Raw genomic sequence first — 20,708 nt, 5'->3', positions numbered from 1 at the left:
ACAAAAGTTATACCCCTGGTAAATTAACTGAGTGTAGTGGTTGCTAGCTGTGAAACAAATAGTCACGATTTTTTCTGAATCAGTCGTTAATGTCCACACACAAAAACACTTTTGAAGAAGCAGCTTGTTAAGTCTAACATTACCATAGTTTGAAATAGCACTAATAGCAAAGATGTTAAATAATTAATATTTTTAGTGGCAGCCTATAATTGACACACAGACAAAAAGTCAATGGGGATGGATAACTCATAACAAATAAACTGAAAGAAAAGAAAGATGTAATACAGAATAAGGGAAATAAGAGAAAGGAACCCAAAGAATGGAGGCAAAAAAAGGAAACACAATGAAGAAAAGACAGATGCTAATTCAGAACAGCGTGCCTTTTAAAGGAAAAACATTGAAATCATATAAGAGTAATGTCATGCAGACAGCTGTAAATTATTTTTCATTTGTGATGGAGATTGCTGAAGTTGATTTTTTGTTATTTTCTTATTTTTTAATCACAGTGAAAAATCATCAAAGAAAGGAAAGCTTAGAAATTGAGGAATTTGTAGACTTTATTAGTTAATACTTAAGATAAACAAATACATACATCAAATAGCAAGTCTACAAAAGCTCTTCAGAAAATTCAGTCTGACTTCAACAGGATCTTCTCACTCCCTAAGGAGCATCACTACACTTCTCCGTACATCTAATTCTGCTGCCTGGCTGTTGTGTTTACCTCACCATAAAGTCTACAAATTCCTCAATTTCTAAGCATTTTTTTTTAATATTAGATGGGTAGAGGTCCTTTAGGACAGGAGGGTTCCAATTGCTGCATGATTCAGAAACCAAACCGTAGTAGCGCTGGACAAGATGTGTCTTTATCTATGCTTCAAAGCATGTGAAGAGACACCAAATATTCACTCACACTCTCATCCTTCATCATTCTCAATTTTACCTCAATTTGTTAGAGGTAGGAGAATTACCAAATCACTTTCTCCAGCCATAGGTCACCAGAGACACAAAAATATTCTTACAGACAGGGCAAAGTTGAGCAAGAAATGTTATACACCTTTTTATGGAAGGGAAAACTGACTCTTAACCAGCAATGTGCGTTTGTTCCCTCACTGAAGTCAGTATCTGGGCATAGAACTCAGGAAATTGGCGATCCAGAATTGCCAAATTGACAGAAAAGGCATGTGTTATTTTTTCATAGACAGTGGAGTCAGTCATGCATCTTTTATTAGCTTCAAAGCATGTAATTCTCAGTGAAGGAAAATTTTTATCACTTTAATATTGAAAAATGGTAACAAAATGGGTGTAAATTGCACTAGACCTTTTTCTCTAATAGCCCCTATATTGTACTAGTGATGGAAGGAGCACTGAATATCACTGAAGCTGTGAATTAGCAATCTCTCCCTGAGCCTTGCAGAGGTCTTTAATGCCCCCAAGGTTTGTCCGAACTTACCAGATGGAGTAGGTATCCTTCACACCTGAGAGCTTCAGGTGAGGAGTATGTAATTTGCACTACTCTGTATTAGACTGCTACAGGCAGGAACTGAAGCTGTTGATGGTAGCTAGTCTGGCCTGAGTTGTGAACGGAAATGCCTGCCCAACATTCAGGACTGGTAAGATTTACACGGAATGCATCTTCCAGCTGGGGAGATGTCACACCAGCTGGAAGATGAGGGAGACTGTGTATGCACAGACCAAAAAGGGAGCTCACAGGCTAGTTTGATGAAGGTCTTAGTCAGAGAAGAGGAAAATAGCAAAAGTGAATTTTATCAACTAAGTTATTTGGAAACTGCAGTTAGCTCATTTGTTACAGGGTCAGCACTGTTGGAAAAATATCCAACTCCCAAGGCATTCTGGATCCTCCTTACTGCTTGCTTCTGACCTCTAAAGCACAGTAGCCACCTTCTGTGACCACAGACCATAAAGTTGCCTTGCAGATAAAAATTATGGAACCATGCATTTCCTTCCTGAGAGGAACAGCTGTGGTATCGCAAATAAATTTGTTTAAAGATCCAGTCAAATGAGCCAGTTTAACATCCATCAGTGTGCTGCATTCCTGAATAACAGACATGATCTTCTTCTTGGTGGGGTGGGAGGATACTTTCCTCAGTTCTGGGGCTTTGTGGTTGAAGTATTGAGATTCTTTCAGATTAGATCTAGGGATATACTCTGTCTTACATTCACAACTCCCTTTTGTTCCTGTGGGAAAAATGAAACAGAAGGGCCTCTGTTATACTACTGAAGTTCTTTGATAGTTTCAGATATTGTCTGAGGCTTGGCATCTAATGTTCATATTCTTTCCAATGAAGAGCCTATAAAAACAAGCTTTGATGATAATAGATATTACAAATTATGTGGTAATGGAGACAGGTTCCATGGGTAACCATATTTTTGAGTAATTGAAATTATCTCCATAGTACATCTGTAATAATTTGCTTCCATGTCTTTTAAAAGTGCCACATCATCTAGACTTAATTTTATTAGTTCTTTGTACATGTAAAAGATTCAAGACAAAAGATACAGAACACTTATGGAAGTGTGCAAGATTTCCCCCCAGCTCAGATACCCATTGTGAGAAGTACAAGAAGCTGAAGAAAACAGTATAGAGTCTCCAAATGCCCTTTGTTTTTGAAAAAATAGAATGGAAATTTTCCTTTAAAAGGTTGTGTGGTGAGATTAGTGGTCCCTCCTGCCAGAAGCACTGTGGAAAGGTATCTCCTCTGGCACCAACATACTTCTGCTTTCACTGTTGGGGGGTATTTATACATACACAGTAAACACAGAACAAGCCAATTTAGGGAAGCTTAAAAATGGCTGATTTGCATTATAGCTAAAAGTCAGAGATCATGTGAACAGCAGTGCCCTGAGAGTCTAGTGCTAATGAGAATAATATTTCAAACTTTTATTTTACTAAGTGTCATTCAGGAGATTTGTACAGAAAGCTTTACTAAGATAAATCTTGAAGATAACATTATTCTTGTTGCCTCTGATGTATGCAGGAGTTGATAACAAGCTGATTTCCTCCTTCTGACGGATGATTACACACAACAGATGTTTTAATTTGATTATATCTGTGAGATAAGCATAGTGCTGTGTTAAGTCCAAACACTTTTTATGAGTTTTTCAAAACATTTTAGAATGAATGTAACCTTTTGAAATGTCCTTGCTTGAGGCTGCTTTTGTTCTCATAATGGTGCAAATCATTATTAACAAGTTAAAACTAGTGATTATGCAAAAGAAGAAAACTGCATTTAACAGTAGCTATAATTCTGCGCTCTATGATAACCTAAATTAAGAGAGAAATACGATGCCAGCAGTGATACAAGGCACAACAGTTTCACACTACTCCAAAGAGGAGGATGTGTTCTTTAGCAAATGATACACAAGACAGGCAGAGCTTTATTAAGAATGCTGAAAGGCCAATACTCCATGCCAAGCACCCTCAATTTGAAAATTAGCAGGCAAATGTTAGTTCTGTGAACAAAGGGCTGCAGGGAACAGAGGTTTTGAGTTTCAAATTATACAAGCTGACAAAATTTTACTTTGATTTGAACTGAAATGCCAAAATTTCACTGAAAAATAAATTTTCACTACAGTGAAATTAAAGTTTTGTATGTTGTTCCCATGTCCCTTTTTTTAAATATCCATAGAGACAACAAAAATTTCAAAACTAATGGTCTGCTTCAAAACAAAACGCGAACTGTACAATACCAAAAACGTTGAAAAGAAACGTGTCAATTTTTCAGGCAGATTTCCTATTTTTGTTTTGGAAGTATGTTATGACAAAACTTATTCAGAGTCATCAGTGCTTTTAATTGGATCAAACTACTTATTTTAGTTTTGTCATTAATAGTTTTGTCAAGGTAATATCAGCATACTATGTACCTTATTGCCTTGTGTCATTCCAAACAAATATCACAGGAAGTAGCTCCAATGACTGGTAGTCAGTAAAGCATCTTGTAGCTTACTTTATATGATATATACAATTCAAGGAGCATTTTCTTTAGGATTCATGCCATCTAACATCAGATACCTAAAAAGTAGATGTCTGGGCTAACTCTGCTCTCTATCATCAGCTCATGTTTTTAAAATATCTCCACTCCTTTACGTCCTTGGATGACTGAGGGAATGTAGATGATCTAATAGCCTGCTGTCTCCATAATGACAGTTCTGTTCATCTGGCATTTGTCCTCCAACCTTTCCTTCTTGAACCTGATCTGGGACTATCCCACAACAGTCAAACAAATGAGACTGCTCCTTTAGATGGCAGGAAAGGTGGTGAGTTGTCACAGTCATCTCCTGGAAGTTTACTTTTAGACAGCCAAAGTGAGATGTCTTCAGCCTATACAAATATAAGCTTTATATAGGCATAAATAAAATATTATATTATGTTAGTACAACAGTATAGGCCTTAATTCTGATTCAGTGGATCTCAGAATTATCTTGTTCTGGGATTCTTAAACAAAGCAACACTGATGTTAATAAACTAATCAAAAGAATAGCTTTATTGAATGCATCAGCAGTTCTTGACTGTGAGTAGAATGGTTTTGAGTGGAATGTATGTTAAGTACAGCGAAACAACAGTTTTTAGTACCACTACAAGTTTTGTAGAAGGTTGAAAGTGTTCTTCTATAGAATAATGTTGTAGTTCTCATGGGATTTTGACAAAAGTACTATACTGAAAGCTAAACAAAATTATTGTAATAGCAAAGAGAGATCATTTATACTCAGTAGTTTTTATGGACTATTTTAAAATAGCTGTACCTAGAACTACGGTAAGAAGTTCTTCACTAGGAAGCCCTGAGACTCAAGACTGTTTGTATTCTGGGCATATCTTTTGAAGGCTCAGAAAGTAAATATAATATTCTGTGCTTCAATATTTTGCCTTTCTGAGTGAGGAACTGAAATTAGCTGCCCCTTCCTTACCCTCTCAAATTGGAGTTGATTATTTACGTCTTTAATCTGCTGCTCTTCTAAGGGGTCTCTTTCTCTACCTCAGTCAGGTATTCAACTGAGGTTGAATGCTCAGAGTTTCAATCTAGAAGTAAGTAATAAACTGCTATCTGCAAATAGGGAACTGGGAACTATGAACAAGGAAATGGAAAGAAATTACCAGCTTTATCTTATTTTATATATTTTGGTTGTTCAGGAAATCCTGATCAAGATGCATTTGGGACCTAACAGGGAGGCTTACAGTACTCAAGGGCAGAACATGAGATTTTGCTAATAAGCCTGTCTGGGACAAATCTGTGAACCAAATGGGGGTTACTTCAACTTCCACACAGGCTATGCGTGTGGAAAGTTAGTACTTTCCACAAAGTTAGGACTAACTTTCCACTGAGGATACCTACCTTCCTTCCACCCAAAAACTTTCTAGTAGCACCTAGCACTCTCATGGGTTCTCTGAACATCCAAAGCACAACTGTAGCACAATCCTCACTGCGTGATGTATCTGTGAAAATAAAAGCGATGTTTACATGGAAATATCAGACTTTTGAAGTCCATTTGTAGTAGAGTCCTCTCTCACGGGGTAACAGGTGCCATTTTACTTCATGTGAGAGAGAGGAGCTGTGATGCCAGGCTACATTCAAGGGTGTGAGACTGTTTGAGACCTGAGTACAGCCCTTCCCAAGGCCTCCATCTCCTGCAAGCCCTTCTCCTAGTGCCAGACCCTGGATGAGAGAGACTGATCAGAATGTGCCCATGCAGGAGAAGAGTGTGAACTCATGTGAGGGAGAGAGATGCAAGTGAGGCAGAGGCCAGCTTGCCACGTCGTGCCTGGATTGTGACAGGTTTGAATAGTAACATTAAATCTGTATTTGTCAGCTTTTAAACTTCTTTTTCATGTTGGAAGTTCGTCACCAAAGACTAATAGGAGAGCTCAGCGTACACAGACAACTTTCTAAGCAAACAGCAGCTCTTTGGCACCTGCAGCTTCACAGCTACAAGGAGACAGCAATGTACAGCACACTGTATATACTAATGGGGGTTGAGAAATGCTTTTGTTTAAGTGGATACACAAGCTTATAGCACAGAGCTAGTGCACAGGAACTGATAAGAACACTGCAGTCTGTGCTCAAAGTGAGTCCAACATTTTTCTTATCTCTGAAAGGTGGAGACTGTGCTTGAGTGAATCTTGACTATATTTAAAGAGGGTGAGAGAGAGGAAAATGCTCTTGGAGAGGTTTATGAGGCTTTACACCATAAACTGAGACTGCATGGTGAAAATATGCATTTAGGGAGCTTTTAAAACTAAATTTACATAAAATCACAATGATATTTTTTTACGTCTGTTATAGGCCAATTAAATTCTTTATGCAAACATTTCCAAATTCAAGCAGAGTTGATCTGGGACAGTCAGAGAATGATTACATATATTCCCCCTGAGAGCTTAGTCCTTTCTCTGAAATACCCAGATCTATATCTCTAGTGCTGTAGCTGAGAAAAAAGCGAACCACGAACCACCAACGTATGAACAAACACCTTTGAATTATCCCCATGTGCATCGGTTTGCCCTTCCATTAATGCCCAGCCATTTAACTCAGAGAGGAAGGGAGATTGTGAGCCAAAAATGAGTCTCAAGACAACTGCTGGCTATGCAATGGCTGGATTTATACTGGCAGAAAGCTCAAGACTTACTCAGATTGAAAGTCTAATGGTTCTTACAGTCTCTGACTGGGCCATGCAAATCTGGCATCATCAGTGTGGTCCTACTCCTGAATCATAGGTGCAATTTTTCCCTCCTGGAGAAGGCAAAATCTCTGGTAAAAGCTGCTTTGGGGAGGGCTGGAGAAGAACTTAATCTGTGTCACACACGCGGCATTTGAGACCAAGTAGTGCACATCCAACCCATTTGGGGCAAGTGCAAAACAAGAAGCAGCTGACAAGTTGTTCCACTCAGCTTAAACATCTGCAGGCTGAGTGCCCAGCTAGTCTGTGTGAACGTTTCCTTCTGACTTCAACCTCCCCTGCTCCCTGCTTCAGTTCATCTGGGGGTTACGTCCTTCTTTCCGATACCAGTTCCGCAGAGGGGGAAACCAGCTGCAGCAGCATCGTTAAGATCAGAGATGCGGATGCCAGCAGGAACTCTGGAAAGTCCCCGTGCCCCAAATGATATGACTTGGTCTTCTTTCAAGTGGTAGGGAGAAGGATCCCTCCGAGCTGGCCGTTTGCTCTCGATCTTGAGCATTGTCCCCAGCCCCGGTGCAGCTCCGGGGCCCAGCAGCGCGGGCGGGTGGCTATGCCCGGTCCCCGCCTCGGAGGGAGGCAGGCGCAGGGATCTGGGCTGCACGTCGGAGCTGGCCCCGACGCGCTTGTGGTGGGAGAGCCAGACCTGAGAGGGGCTGGCCTCTAGCAGATGATTGACATCAAACTGGGTGAGGTTTCATGTTAAATAAAAAAAAAAAAAAAAAAAAGAAAAAGGGCGAGCGCAGGGGAGGGGGTGACTGTGGGAAGGGGGAGAAGGAACTACTGTAAGAGTAAGAAAGTCCTGCCCAGCTGTTTGCGAAGTTTAAGATTTCCTGTTTCCCCTGCAGCGCCGAAGTGAAGTTTTCAGTGAGTCACCCGCGGTCCCGAGCAGCGGAGCGGCGCAGCCCCGCTCCCGGCCGGCCCCGCTCCCGGCCGGCCCCGCTACCGCCTCCGCGGCCTCCCCGCCGCCCCCGCGCCCCGCCCGCGCCTTGCCGGCCGTGCCGATCCCGCTCCGCGATGACTCCCCGGCTGCCGAGGAGCCTGCGGCGGCTGCTGCTGCGCCTTTCCCTCTGGGTCCTCATGGGCAGTTCGGTCCCTGCTCTGCTTCGGGGTAAGTGCGCGCCGGCCCGGACTGCCTTTGACAGCTGCTGGGGCCGAAGGCAGCAGCGGAGCGGGGCGGGAGGGGGCAGGAGGCGAGGGACGAGCGACGGTTGCTAAGTTTTGAGGCTGGAAGCATTTCGGCAAGGGTGAGCGTGTCTGTTGATTGCCCTGCGGGAAAGTAAGAGGGGAAGAAAGGACTGGGAATCTCGGGGTTTCGCGGCCAAAGCTGAGGTTCGTCCGTGGAGGGAAGAGCCGGGGGGGGGGCGGGAGAAAAGAGCGGATTTGGCAGGAAATCAGCAGGGTCTGCTGGGGCCGGAGGAGCCCGGAGAGGACATCTCGGGAGCTGCCTGCTGTCGCCAGGGGAACGACCACCCGGCCCTGCCTGCGGTGGCTGCGACAGCTCCCGCACCTGGTGCCGGCCCGCACCGTGTGCCCGGGGGCGGCGGGACCCGCGGCCCTCGCCTCCCGAGCTCTTCGGAGCGGTTCTCCCTGCACAGCCACGGGGGCAAGGCTGGAAGGTGCCTCGGGTGGACATGGCTTGAGCCTCTGCGTGCCGGCTCTGCAAGGCGAGGGCCTGTGCGTGGCCAGAGAGCCCGCTCCGCGTGGATCTGCAGTTGGTTTTCGTGTGAGTTTCTGCCAACAGCTGAGTTTAGCCGTGACTGTGAGCTGTTGGACTGAGTAGCAGTCATTCCTGTAGCACTGACTGCGCATGTTGACTCGCTCTTAATGACACTTTACATTCCTTACTCTGCTTTTACCAAGGCATTGTTAGATAGGTTTTTGAGGCTGTGTCTTGCAGTATTCTTCATATCATAATTTATAAGGTAATAAGAGCTTACAATTCTGCTGCAAAAACAAGGTCCCTGCCCTGAGGAGCTTTCCGTCTCTGTCCAACCAGTAGTTACCCTCATCAGTGAACTAATATCTGTAACAGCAAGGTTAGGCCCTAAATCATGTTGCAACACAACTGGTGAACCTGAAGAGAGAACAGCAGATTGCAGCAAAACTGCATCTGAAACACTTTTGAAGAATTAAGTAGATTTATGAGATGTCCTGTGATATCACATCTAGTTTTAGTCTTCATGTAAGATGTGTGGACAATTGGGCTGCTACAAATTTTACTTTGTGCTCTCTGATTGTCCCTTGTGGTCCATTCATGGTCCATAGTGATGTCAAAATTGTGGCTGAAACGTAATGACATGAAGTAAATAACCCTTGTATAACTACTGCCATTAGCTATGTACAGTTATGAATAACTTCATGCTTCACTGATAATCCTGTCAAAGTCAACAGGTTTTACATACCTGCAAAGTTATTCATGGAAGCTGAAACAAAGAATTGTCTACTTTATATTGTAATTGTGATTAGCATAAGCACACCTTGTTTAGTGTGACTTAGCAAATTAGAAAACTTAACCAAATATTCAGAACTACTAGCTGTGAATAGGGAACTGCCCTTGTTAGAGAGGTGGATAGTTAACTAACTGTTGCTTCAAAAACACATAAGCAAGCTTGGACAAACAGTTAGGTAACTAACCGTTGCTTTTAGGCACATAGACAAGTGTTAACAAGAAAGCCAGAAAATATGTCTTACGCGTAAGTAAAATAGAATGCTATTGTAATGTGTGCTTAACAATTTAGTTTGTCAGCTAGTAACCACAAAAATGTAAAAGTGTATGACATTTATGATAAAGTTGCTACGTAAACCCACCAAAAATGTGAAAAGGCAGAGGTACATTTGTGGAGTTAACCCTGTGTCCTCTCCACCAAGGTGTTAATAAAGATCCTTTGGTGGACAATATGTCAGTTTATTCCTTTGAATCAAAGCTTAGGGCAGAAGATAAAAAGGAGTGTGAAAATAAGACACTATGGTGTCCCAGGACTCAAAATTATATTTTTTTTTCAATTTGAGGTATGCAGCTTCAACTAGTGATTACTTTTGGTTTACCCCAGCCCAAAATTTTTACAGATTCCCATTGCAAAAAAACTTTAAATGAAAATGCTCCACTTTTGTTAGTCTTGTGTTATTTATTATTATACTTCCCCCCCCAGCACCCAGTTACAGACAGTCTCAAACTACAGGAAGATTTTTAAAAGTGAACATAGCTTAAAAGTTTGTTCTTCTTTCTTGTTGTAGGTCCTGTGAGGAATAAGTATGTAGACTGGCTACGGTTCAGAATGTTTCATACTGCTCTTCATCTGCACCCTACAATAACCAAAACTGAGCAGACCTGTTGTCAAACAATCTATCCTATAGCTCCTAAAGTTGTTGTAATAATTACCATAGGATTCTATTGTGATTATGACAGGCAGAGTTGGTCAGAAAACAATGGTTCTGTGAGGCAGAAAGCACGAGGTTTGGTTGGTAGTTATTTGATATCAAAATGAAAACTCTAGCTGCCAAATATTTTGGGGAAAACAAAATAGAAAAAAAAAAAAAAAAGAGCTTCTTACTTTGTAATAGCTTGGCAGATCAGTGAGGTTGAAAAAGGAGAGATATCAGTCTCAGAGGAGCTCAGTTCCCAGGTAAACCTCCCAACCAGCTGACTCTTGTTAGATAGGTTAATAAAGCTCCAGACAAAATTTCATTTTAATGTTCTTCACAGAAAAATATTAGACAGAAATGTCACATTCCTGTAAAGACTTTGGACAAACCCACAAATTCATGAAGAGGCTCAGTAGGAATGATCTGCTTTGAAAAAGATGCTCTCATGTCCCGTACTAAACATGCTCTCATGTCTCGTACACAAACAATTAAAGATTTTTTCCATAGAGTAAAGGGACAAGGTGTGATTTCTTTGAATTACTGTGAATGCTATATTGAGGATTTAATCAATAAAGGGCAGTGCAAAACAGCAGTTCCCCACATAAGAAATTGATGCTGCTGTGTCCAAGTGAATATCAATCTGTAATTTATATTTGCGTTATGATAAGCAGAAATTTGTCTCTTGGAATCATCTGTGTAATAATTGTTCATCTCTGAACATCAGGAACTTAATATTTCCATTCAGCCAAACTCTACTTGCCTTAGTGTCTCTTTAAGTTTTTTAAAGCTATATCATAGTTAATTTTATAGTGTGAAAATCAAATTTAAAGCTTCGGATATTTGCGAGAGGGAATTAGGAGAAAAAACATCTTATAACATGATGGAACATGTTTGTAACAAGATTGAGTCTAAAATGTATTCCTGCCCCCCATTAAAAGTGGCAATTTTCCAGGTATTTCAGGAGGTAAGTAGGAATAGATCAGAGATATTATTTCATTTTCTTCTATTTATGGGGTATCCTTGAATTTTAAGGCTTTTATACCTAAGACTTTGAAAAACACTTTTATTTAATTGCTATTTTTAGGTCCTTGGCATTAACATGCTTCTATAATATTCACATGGCGAATTCCATATAGGAATGGTTTCTATTAAAAAATGATGAGCCGGATCTTAAGCTGCTGCAAGTGAATATATTTCCATTAGCATTAGTAGAGTTACATAGAGTTATAACAGGTTTCCTGAAACACTTTCAGAAGCAATTTTAAAAAAAAAGGGGCAATGGAATAATTCAGATTTTTTCATATTTGTAATATTTTTTCACTTGCATTTTATGAACACTTACTATTATTTAACCTACATTTAGCCAAACAACATTGCTTCAAAGTGAAATGCTCCTTTCTGGAATGAATTGTTAGTTTCAAAGATAGAGTCCTATAAAGGTCCCCTTGTCACTGTGACAAGGTTAACTCAGAATTTAGGAGCAAACATGTTGTCAGGTTCTTACCAGTAGAAAAATTCCTGATGGTTTGGTTTGTGGGTTTTCTTTGTGGGCTTGTTTTTTTCAAAGGCTTTTAGGAAGGTGTTGCTCTTTTGTGGGGAAAGAAAAAAGAGCATAGTATCAATGTAGCACCAGTTTTTGGAGTTTCCGATGCTTATATTTCCTCTGCAAGATATTTTTACAGTGATATTTTTTGCATTTGTAGCATAGGAACTTTTTTGTCAGTAATGTATGTATGTGCTGTATGTACTTTTCTAGCATTCTCTGTCACTTCTCAGACCTCAGAAGAGCTGTGCCTTACTTTCAGTATAGCCAGAATGAGCAACACCAACTGGTGGGGCCTAACCTGTTACTCTTAGGTTTTGCATAACAGGGTGCATTTGTATCAGCTAGGTATGAAATATTATCACAAGTGCAGTGACAGATTTTGATCTGAAAGTGATCCGTGCAGTCTCCACACTGGCTGGCATGGCCACAGTTGAGAGTAGGTGGCGCAGTGAAAGGCAGGGCTTCCAGCCACCTTTGTGTTCCTGGGATTAGCAGGAGAGAGGTGTTACATTCGTGATCTGCCCATGGTTCCCACAGCCCTTCTGGCACCTGGTGAGCTGAGGAATCAAAAGATGTTGTGAGGCAGGTGGGAGACCAGTGGTGCATCATCTCCTTTGCCACATAGGAGCCCTTTGTATCAGGGGAAATACTGAGGTAGGCACATCCCAGGGAGATTAGATAGTTTGTGTCACCAGAGCATTGCAAACTCAGTAAAACTAAGAGATCAACCAGTCTGTGCAGATGTTGGAGAGTACAAGGGATTTCCACCATGAAGTAGTGGAGAGCCAGCCCTGATTAAAAAAAAAAAAAAAAAAAGAAAAAAAAAAGTTGGCAGAGTCCTAGTCTAGGAGACTTAGTGCTGAGATTTTATTTTACTTACCAAGTCTTTACCCTTAAATTTTCTTGGTGTTGGAAGGGATTTTGTTTCTTTTTTTTTCCTATAGGATAGTGGGAACTGTTTTTTAAACTCTTAAAGTAAGAATAAAACAAAAGGTGATGACAAAATACTTGTACTTTTTTATGAAATCTAATTCTGTAAGGTTAAAATAGACTAAAATGAATCATAAAGAGTATGCTTTGGTTTTGACAAAGTCCTTTCGAAGTTTAACTTCACTGACAGGTGGAAGTGAGTATTTAAGTATTGTATTAAGAAACAGTGGAGCAACTTATTACATGCCATCGTTTGTTTGTGTCCATTAGCTTTTAGGGATTTAAGCAGAATTTAAATTGAAGCATATATTAAAGAATCTGCCCTGCAGTTCACATGGATTAATGTCTGTTTGTTTGCATTGCTGCAAAGTTTAGCAACTGTTTTATATTTTAAGAAACAGTAACATTGGCAGTGTCAGGGGAAATACTAGTTGTTGGTTCGTCCATGTTTGTGTGTATTTTTTTTAATATGCCATTTCCTTGCTCTTTCTCTTGCTGTGAATGCCATTGTAATTGTTAGGACTGGAACTACCTGTCTTTTTTTCATATGGGTTTTAAAGCCGTTTCACCTCTGGGAAGATCATCTGGGGAAGGAGGAGTTTTCCTTTGCTCAAACAACTGGTATTTAGAAAGAACTTCCTGCTGGCATTCATCCCTGAGTTAATCTGGTTAGAATTAGAGCTGGTTGAGAGTTTTTGACACTGTTTTTCATGGGAAAATGCTGATTTGTCAAAACTGAAACAATTTGTGGAAATGTACCAGTTTCCATTAAACTTTCATCAGGAAACCTTTTCCTTTTTTTTTTTTTTTATTTTTTATTTTTTATTTTTCTTTTTTTTTCTTCCATAGTCCACAGCGAAATTTCTTATATAGAAAGACAGAGAGAAAAAGAGCAATAATCATTAATCAATAATTAGAATAATTACCGGTCAGTGGAAGACAGGCAGATCAAGTGTGCATTCTGACTCACAGAATGCACACTTGAAACTGGAGCTCCCCCTGTCCACTCTCCCCAGGATGTTGGAGGGCTGTAACCCTCTTGCTGTGCATACATGCACAGACGTCCCCACACCCACCACTTCAAATGATTTTGGTTTCACTCTGGTTGTGAATATGAAAATGTATGAAATGTTGAAGCACTTTGTGGGGCAGGAAAAACATTTTCCTGACAGAGTTTTTAAAGTTGACCTGTAGCCATGTGTTCATTTTCTCCTTGTTGGGTGGGAATGGCAGTACTCTGAATGACTGGTGTCTTCTAGTCTTTGTTTCATATCGTAATAATAAGCTGTATTCAGAAATTTCTGTCATGCAAAGGAACCACAGTTTTGATTACTAACAGTCCTTGCAATCTGATTCCAGGATTCCAGTTCTCCACTTATCCAAAGCGGTATTTTTGCAAAAATTTGACTGAAATGAATAGATTTCAGGGACAGATAGAAGAGTCTGCTTCCTCTAAATCATTCTTCAGCCTACAACCCAGGAGGTACATCACTACAATGACACCTGGGATTAACATTGTGCCTTTGAAATGGCAATCTGAAACCAGAGGTATTAGAAAGCTGTTTTCTGTTTCCTACTATCCTCCCTTTGTACCCCACAGCCCACACCCTCTTCTCTGTAAGTAGATATCTGAACCTTTAAGGTAAAAAGGAAAGATTTATCAAGCAGCCAAAGCCGTAAGTTCAGCCAGTGATTTGAAAGTCACACCACATTCTTTATAGCTTGTTTGTAGGGACTGCTAATACAGGTTTTGAAAGATCACCTCTGCCCTCTGTGCAGCTGATTGGTTCCTCCAAAACATTGCTTGTGAGCTTCATTTAATGCAGCATTTAAGCTCAGTTAAAAAAAGTGGTCTATGCAGGGGACATCTGAAAATCTGTATTTTTTTCCCAAGTCTGTGGTGGCTCTGTCAGGGCTTAGAGACTTCCTTCTGTTAGAAAAGTGAATTTGAACACTCAGAGGGCAGCGGGAAGGTCTCACAGTTTTACTTCTCAGAGCAACATTTTCCAAGACTCAAGCACGGTTCTTACGTGCCTGGGGCACTTTAACAGGTCTCTTTAAAACCTAGCATTGTGCAAGTGGAACTCATGCAGGGCCAGACTGTCAGCTGGCATAAATCAGCTTACCCTGTTGAAGGCAAGGAACCTGCCCTGATTTATACCATCTGAGGATCTGGCCACAGAATAAATAATAGGCAACTCTATGTTATGAGGCTGTAATTCCCTCGAGGGGGCTTTTGTGATATCAGTCTTGCAGGAGCCAGAGTGATCTGGTTCTCTTTCTTGGAGCAAAAGAGTAATTTGCCTGCAGTTTTTTGAAGTCCTCAGAACGTTAGGAATAGGAGATTTCAGTCAAGGGAAAAAGGATGCTTCTAAACTTCTTGTAAGGTATCATTAAGTATTTCTGCCCAGAAAAAGGCATGGGAGGAGAACTTTGGAGGATGCAGATGAATTGACTTGGGATAGGTAGTCCAAAAAAAGATAAATATGTAAGGTTCTTATCGAGACCAGGCCTTTCCTTTGAAAACACTTGTGTACATTTCCTAAGCTGTCAACTGCCTAAACTGAAGCTCCCTCATCACTGATGAGCTTCTAATACTGGTGTAGTTAATAAGGAAGGAAAGGAGAGAATGGGAAATGAGGACTAAGGGGCAAATACCTCCTCAGAATGTGGATGTGATTTTTAGTTTTGTTTATCATTTCACCCAGGAGGGTCATAAGCGAGCTGGCATTCATTGTATTGACTTAGAAAGAAAAGGGGATTCTGTTATGTTTACTGAGTGCTGACCTGTAGTTCTGCTGGGTCTAAATATTTTAGACGTGAGATACAGGTCAGCCAGCTCCCTCTGTTTTTAATCCTGCTATGGATTCTGCCGCCCAGAATAGAATTAAGTTTATCATGGGTATACGTCACCTGTTGGCATGGTTAGATGGTGCCTGGGGCTTTTGGATGATAATGTGGCAATTTTGTAGATTTCATCTTAGTAACTAATATAAGCACATCTTTAATGTTGCTGTACAAGAGGCTGAACTTTGAAGCAGACCACAGATGATTACTAATGGTTTATCACTTCTGATTATTTTCAAGGAAGGAAGCAGAAGCACCTGTCTGGGATTCATGTGTGTCTCGAGATATGGATCTGGTCTGATCCCTGAGTCTAATTACTAGCTTAGATACTACTGACAACTCATTATATAAAGTTGCAGTGCAGCAGTGTTTTGGATAGCACAGCTTCAGTAGCAATTTCAGAAAGGTCTTAGTGCTCAAAGGAAAATGAAATATCTTACCATTTCAGCTGCTACCATGGTTTTAGTGTTACTTGACTGTCCTGACAAACTTCCATAGGGTTTGGGAGCTCTGTGGCTGGAATAAATCTGAAGTCATAGTTACATCAGGACTTAGCATACCTTCAAGTGCTGCAGGACTGTAGTGTGTGTGACTAACTTTTGTACATTAAAGTGCATTCTTGGGGAAATAGGATAGATGGAATTACATCTTTTTCCCTTTCCAGTTTTTTTCTCCAAGTGTATAGTCTCCTAAAATATTCCTTACTATGCAGTTAACGTCCACTGTGTAAATTCAGGCTGCGCTTGGGATGCTCCACTCTCAGCTCCATAACTATCTTAAGCTTTGCTGTAACATGACTGGGTAGTGATTTCAGGGTGTCCCATTTTTCCTGAGAAACTTATAGAAAGAGTGCAGGAATGAAGAAGTAAATCTTTGTGTGTTTCACTAATGGGAAGAATTTAATGAGATTTTGAACAGCACAGATTTGTCAATCTGCAGTCAGGAACCAATGAAGATTTCAAGAGGAGAGCTGCCATTTGCAGGTAGTGGTTGATCTTTTATTTCCTTTGACTGGTTCTGCCTGCAAGCGTGCAGCAATTACCCTTCTCGTTTGTCTCTGGCATTCAAGATCTATGATTCTGCAGTGACTGTGCTGTGGCAATTGGCCAGCTGCCCTGCTGTGTCCCTTCTACCTCCCCACAGCTCCCATTACCGATTTTCACGGTTGCCTTGCCTCCTTTTCCTACAGTGGTTAGAGCTTTTGCCCTGAAAGTGGGAGACCCATGGTCATGTCACTGCTCAGCCTGAGAGTATATAAACCCCTTCAGTGAAGGGCTCTGGAATGAAGGATCCTTGCTGGCTAAGACAGGGCAGGACTTTAGAGGCAGCACTTTGCAGAGAAAAGGCTGACATGTGTGTGGGTGGTCCCCCAAAGCATGTCACAGGACAAGAAAGCCTGTTCCCTGATGGATTCATTCATTATTCCAGCCCCTGCAGGGTGGCTGATATTCTCTCCAGGGAGTTCATAGCACAACAAAGAGAGACTTTACATACAGAATCTTTTTTTCCTTTCTAAACTGAAAACAACCGTTTCTCATCCTCATGAAAAGATCAGAGGGGACCATGTAATAGTCATGACTTCGTAAGCCTCTTTATTTAAGCTTTCACAAAGTAACTAGGTCAGCAATACATGCTTCTGGGCTATTGAATTTTCCTTCTTCCCCTCAGTCTATTCTTCCATTTCCTCACCCAACTTTACCACAAAGGAATACCTTAAGTCAAAAATCTGGGAAGCTGATCCTTTTATTGCATTTGTAGAATTTTCATCTGGTATGTACAGTGCCAGACCATCAGGCTTTCAAAGCTATCACAGCTCAAGTTTGCATGTAAACAGGAATACTACATTGTCTGGTTATAACTAAAGCCATATCTGCTTTATCTTTGCTCTGCATAATAGATATAGGAAAACATTCAGCAGGAAGAGATTGATAAACTACTCTGGAAAAGAAAATGCAACCAAAACATGTTTCTTTATTTTCGTTTTTCTTTCTCCATCGACTTCTTGCTCACACACTCCTTACTTCCCACATTTTATACTTTTACCTTGAGGTTTCTGGCTAGCTGGGGGCTTTGCTGTTCCCACTTGTCCCTGAAGCCACACTAATACCATGAATATTAGTGCAAGAAGCAGCCTAGGGCTTCTTGTATGTATATGTCCCCTGCCTTTTATGTGTATAAAGGAAAATAAAAGTGTGATTCAAATTAAATCACCAATATTCCAGAATTGGGATTCAGAATGAGGACTTGGGCATATCCCATTTAATTGTTTAAAAATATGCAATATTTCAAAGTATCTGTATTAGGCATGAAAGCTCCTCCTATACAGACTGGAGGTGTTTAGAGGCTCCTTCTTTTGCATGGGAGGAGACAAGATTTGTTTGTCACTTAGAAGTACAGCTTTTGCATCTTAACCTATGGTTAAAGCAGTGAGCTAGGAAATGAGAGGCCTCTTACTCTCTGGAGACCCAAACAATTTCATCTACTGTATTTTTGGTGCTACCATTAAACTTCAGTACAGTTATTTATATTAGTATTTTCACAGTTTCAACCAGTGCTACTTAACATGGCAAAAAATAATGCAATGATGTGTTAATTACAGCTTCTATAGACAGTTATAGAACTTGTGGGTAGTGAACAGAGAATGTTTCAACACTTGTCTATTGCGATTTGGAAATTGAGGTTCAAAGAGAGTCATAACCACTGTTCTTTCTCAACAGAGATTCTTGATTAAAGCCCTCAGAGCATCCAGAAATTCTCATCAAACACCCTGTCAAGTTCAATAAGATATTAGCACTTTTTTTCTCCCCTATTTTTCTCAGGTTAAGAGGCTGTGTGCTATGAGCTTGGTGACGTGCAAGGAAGCTTTGGAAACTTGCCACTGTTTGACCATTTAAGACCTAACTCTTTCCTCAGTTGTCCACATACATATTATTCATGGTGCAATGAATTTGTACCTTCCCTAACTAGGCTTTTTTGTTCTGGTGACTTGTAGTATGATTATCAGGCACATACCTACTGGTGGTTTGAAGTCAGAAATATATTGGCTTTCTCACGGGTGAAGGTGGGTAGCAAATGCTAGAAGCAAACCACTAATTATTTGAAATATCTTACCCTTGAAAGGCACATGTACTACTATCATTACCACATTCCTAGAAATAGAAAACACCGACACCTGCTTTTCCAAGCTGTTGCTTAACATAAGTAGTTAGACTACCTATAGAATCACTACTTCTCCCTTCAAAAGGTGGGTTTTGATTTGAGTTTCCATTTTGTGCTTTTGAAACTGACATGTAGTTTGCTTTTACTGGAGCATCTATTGTCCTTAGGCCTGAAGTGGGTAGGGAAGGAGGAGGTACTGTTTGTTTAGGGAACCATGCTGTCTTTTCAGCATTTTCAGATAACAGTTTAATGTTAAGGATTGCCTGCTTTTTCAAAATCATGGACTGTTGTGGTTTTGAGCACATGAAGAACAAAAGAATTAGGAATAGTAGCTGCAGGTGCTATTCCCTGGCTGGGTACAGTTTTGGTCAGATATGCAGGCACTTTGCCACCCCTTAATAAGGGGTGGCGAATAACAAACACTAGCAACTGGGAGCATTTGCCTGAAGGTAAGGGTAAAGTAGTGCATCTTAACTAAATCTTCTCTGCTAGTATGTTAAACTGTGGGTAGGAGAGCTTGCGTGGAAGTTTACCGCTATTAGTTGATGGAAAACAACCTATTAAGCTGTGCTAACTTGGTATGTTAGACTCTCTGGGGGAGGATATTATTAAAGGTCAACAAGATCCAGTCCAACAAACTAAAACTGTAGGTGAATGAAGCTACTCCAGAAAAAAAGTGTACATTTTTAACAAACAGGATGCTTTCGTTATTAGAGCCCTGGCAAGGGATGTGATGGACTTTCCAGTTTGAACCTCTAAATCAAGAGAGTGGTTTGCTTGTTGAACATATACCGAGATAAGTTAGGGCTTTGCAAAACTAACTGAATGGAATGGCTTTACTTGCAGAAGGCCAGACAGAGAATATCATCCATAGAGTCACAGTGGTCCTGTAACCTGTGGGTAGGTGGTAGAGCAAGTTACCACCACCAGGCTGGTATCACTCACATCCCTCTCAGAATTAAGACTAGCATCTCCAGAAGTAACAAACAGTTAAACTGCTCTGCTAACTAATGCTGTACAAAGATATTTCAAATATGCATCACTTATAAAATTTTACATCCAAGGAATTAAAAAAATGTCTCTATTCCTACAGAGCACTTTCCTCTGTTATAGCCTAAGCTATTACTGTGTTTGGAAAGCTTGGAATTGTTTTCTTTTATGAGAACACTTTTAGAAACATGCTGTGTTCTACATGAGTGCAGTATTTGTGAAAAATGCCAAAGTGACAGTTTTAGAGAATGAACTGCCCATGTCACTGAACAGTTACACCAGAAACCATAACAAAACATGCAACTGGCTCTTGTTGTTTAAAGGGATGCTGAGTGGCTCAGCTGCTATGACCATGTTATGCACAGCCTCCTCAATGACAGTTGTTTAAGTAGTATTTTCATGACATAATTACTAATCTACTTTGCATTTGATTAAAATTATCTAGGAATTTTGTAGAAGGCTTTAGATGTCCTGCAGGCTACTACTGATTTCTACAGTTGAATAAGTGGCCTCCAGATGAAGGATGATGATGTGCTATGACCAAAATCCAGAAATGTTCAATGACTCTAAACTGTTAAACATCAGCGAGTATAATTTGACATAGCAACACTCAGAAATCACAGATTAGCATCTGCTGAAGATCTTATCCTGTTAAATTTAACTGGGATATGTGGCAGTAAACATCTTCTGTCCTGCAGTAACAGAATGAGGAACATTATGTTGTGCCAGAAATGAACTTCACCATGTAAAAGTTTATGAAGTGTCATCAGATTTTGTTTTCATAGTTCTCAGTTGTTAGGAAAAAAAATAGTTGAAGTAATTGCATGAAGTTTGAGTTATTTGGATGAAAATTGAGAGGCAGTGATAGGTTCTGAGCTGCTGCTTAATACCCTTGCTCTTCTGTTTCTGCCTTATTTCTTCCCAGCTTTCTCTTCAGTAGAAGGAATCATTTTGTGGACACTTAAATTAGTATTTTCTTTGTAATATTTTTTCTAAACAAACTTTTAAGTGTATATGCTGTCTTGGAGCCCTGGTGAAAGATTACAGTCTTAAGAATTACTAAAAATGTAGCTTGAGAACTGAAATAGGGGATTTACAGTAATAACGACTGTATCTAAAGCAGCTGGAAGGGCAAAACCCTAGAAATCCAACTCCATGTGTACATTTCAAATTTACAATTTTATTC

General features: G+C 40.4%; 1 protein-coding gene across 1 annotated transcript in view; it reads left to right on the top strand.

Annotated features, from left to right (window-relative positions):
- Positions 1–7,435: 7,435 nt before the first annotated feature.
- Positions 7,436–20,708, top strand: part of TGFBR2 (transforming growth factor beta receptor 2) — a 57,201-nt gene continuing 43,928 nt past the window's right edge. Inside the window, exon 1 of the mRNA XM_050322043.1 lies at positions 7,436–7,795. Coding sequence (XP_050178000.1) covers positions 7,702–7,795 — 94 coding nt within the window. The 5' untranslated portion in view covers positions 7,436–7,701. The remainder of the gene's footprint in view (positions 7,796–20,708) is intronic.

This window comes from Myiozetetes cayanensis, unplaced genomic scaffold (assembly GCF_022539395.1).
Source record: "Myiozetetes cayanensis isolate MyiCay16 unplaced genomic scaffold, myiCay2020 scf1, whole genome shotgun sequence".
NCBI lineage: Eukaryota > Metazoa > Chordata > Aves > Passeriformes > Tyrannidae > Myiozetetes > Myiozetetes cayanensis.
Note: the sequence above shows the minus strand (reverse complement) of the source record. Positions and strands in the feature narration are given on the sequence as shown.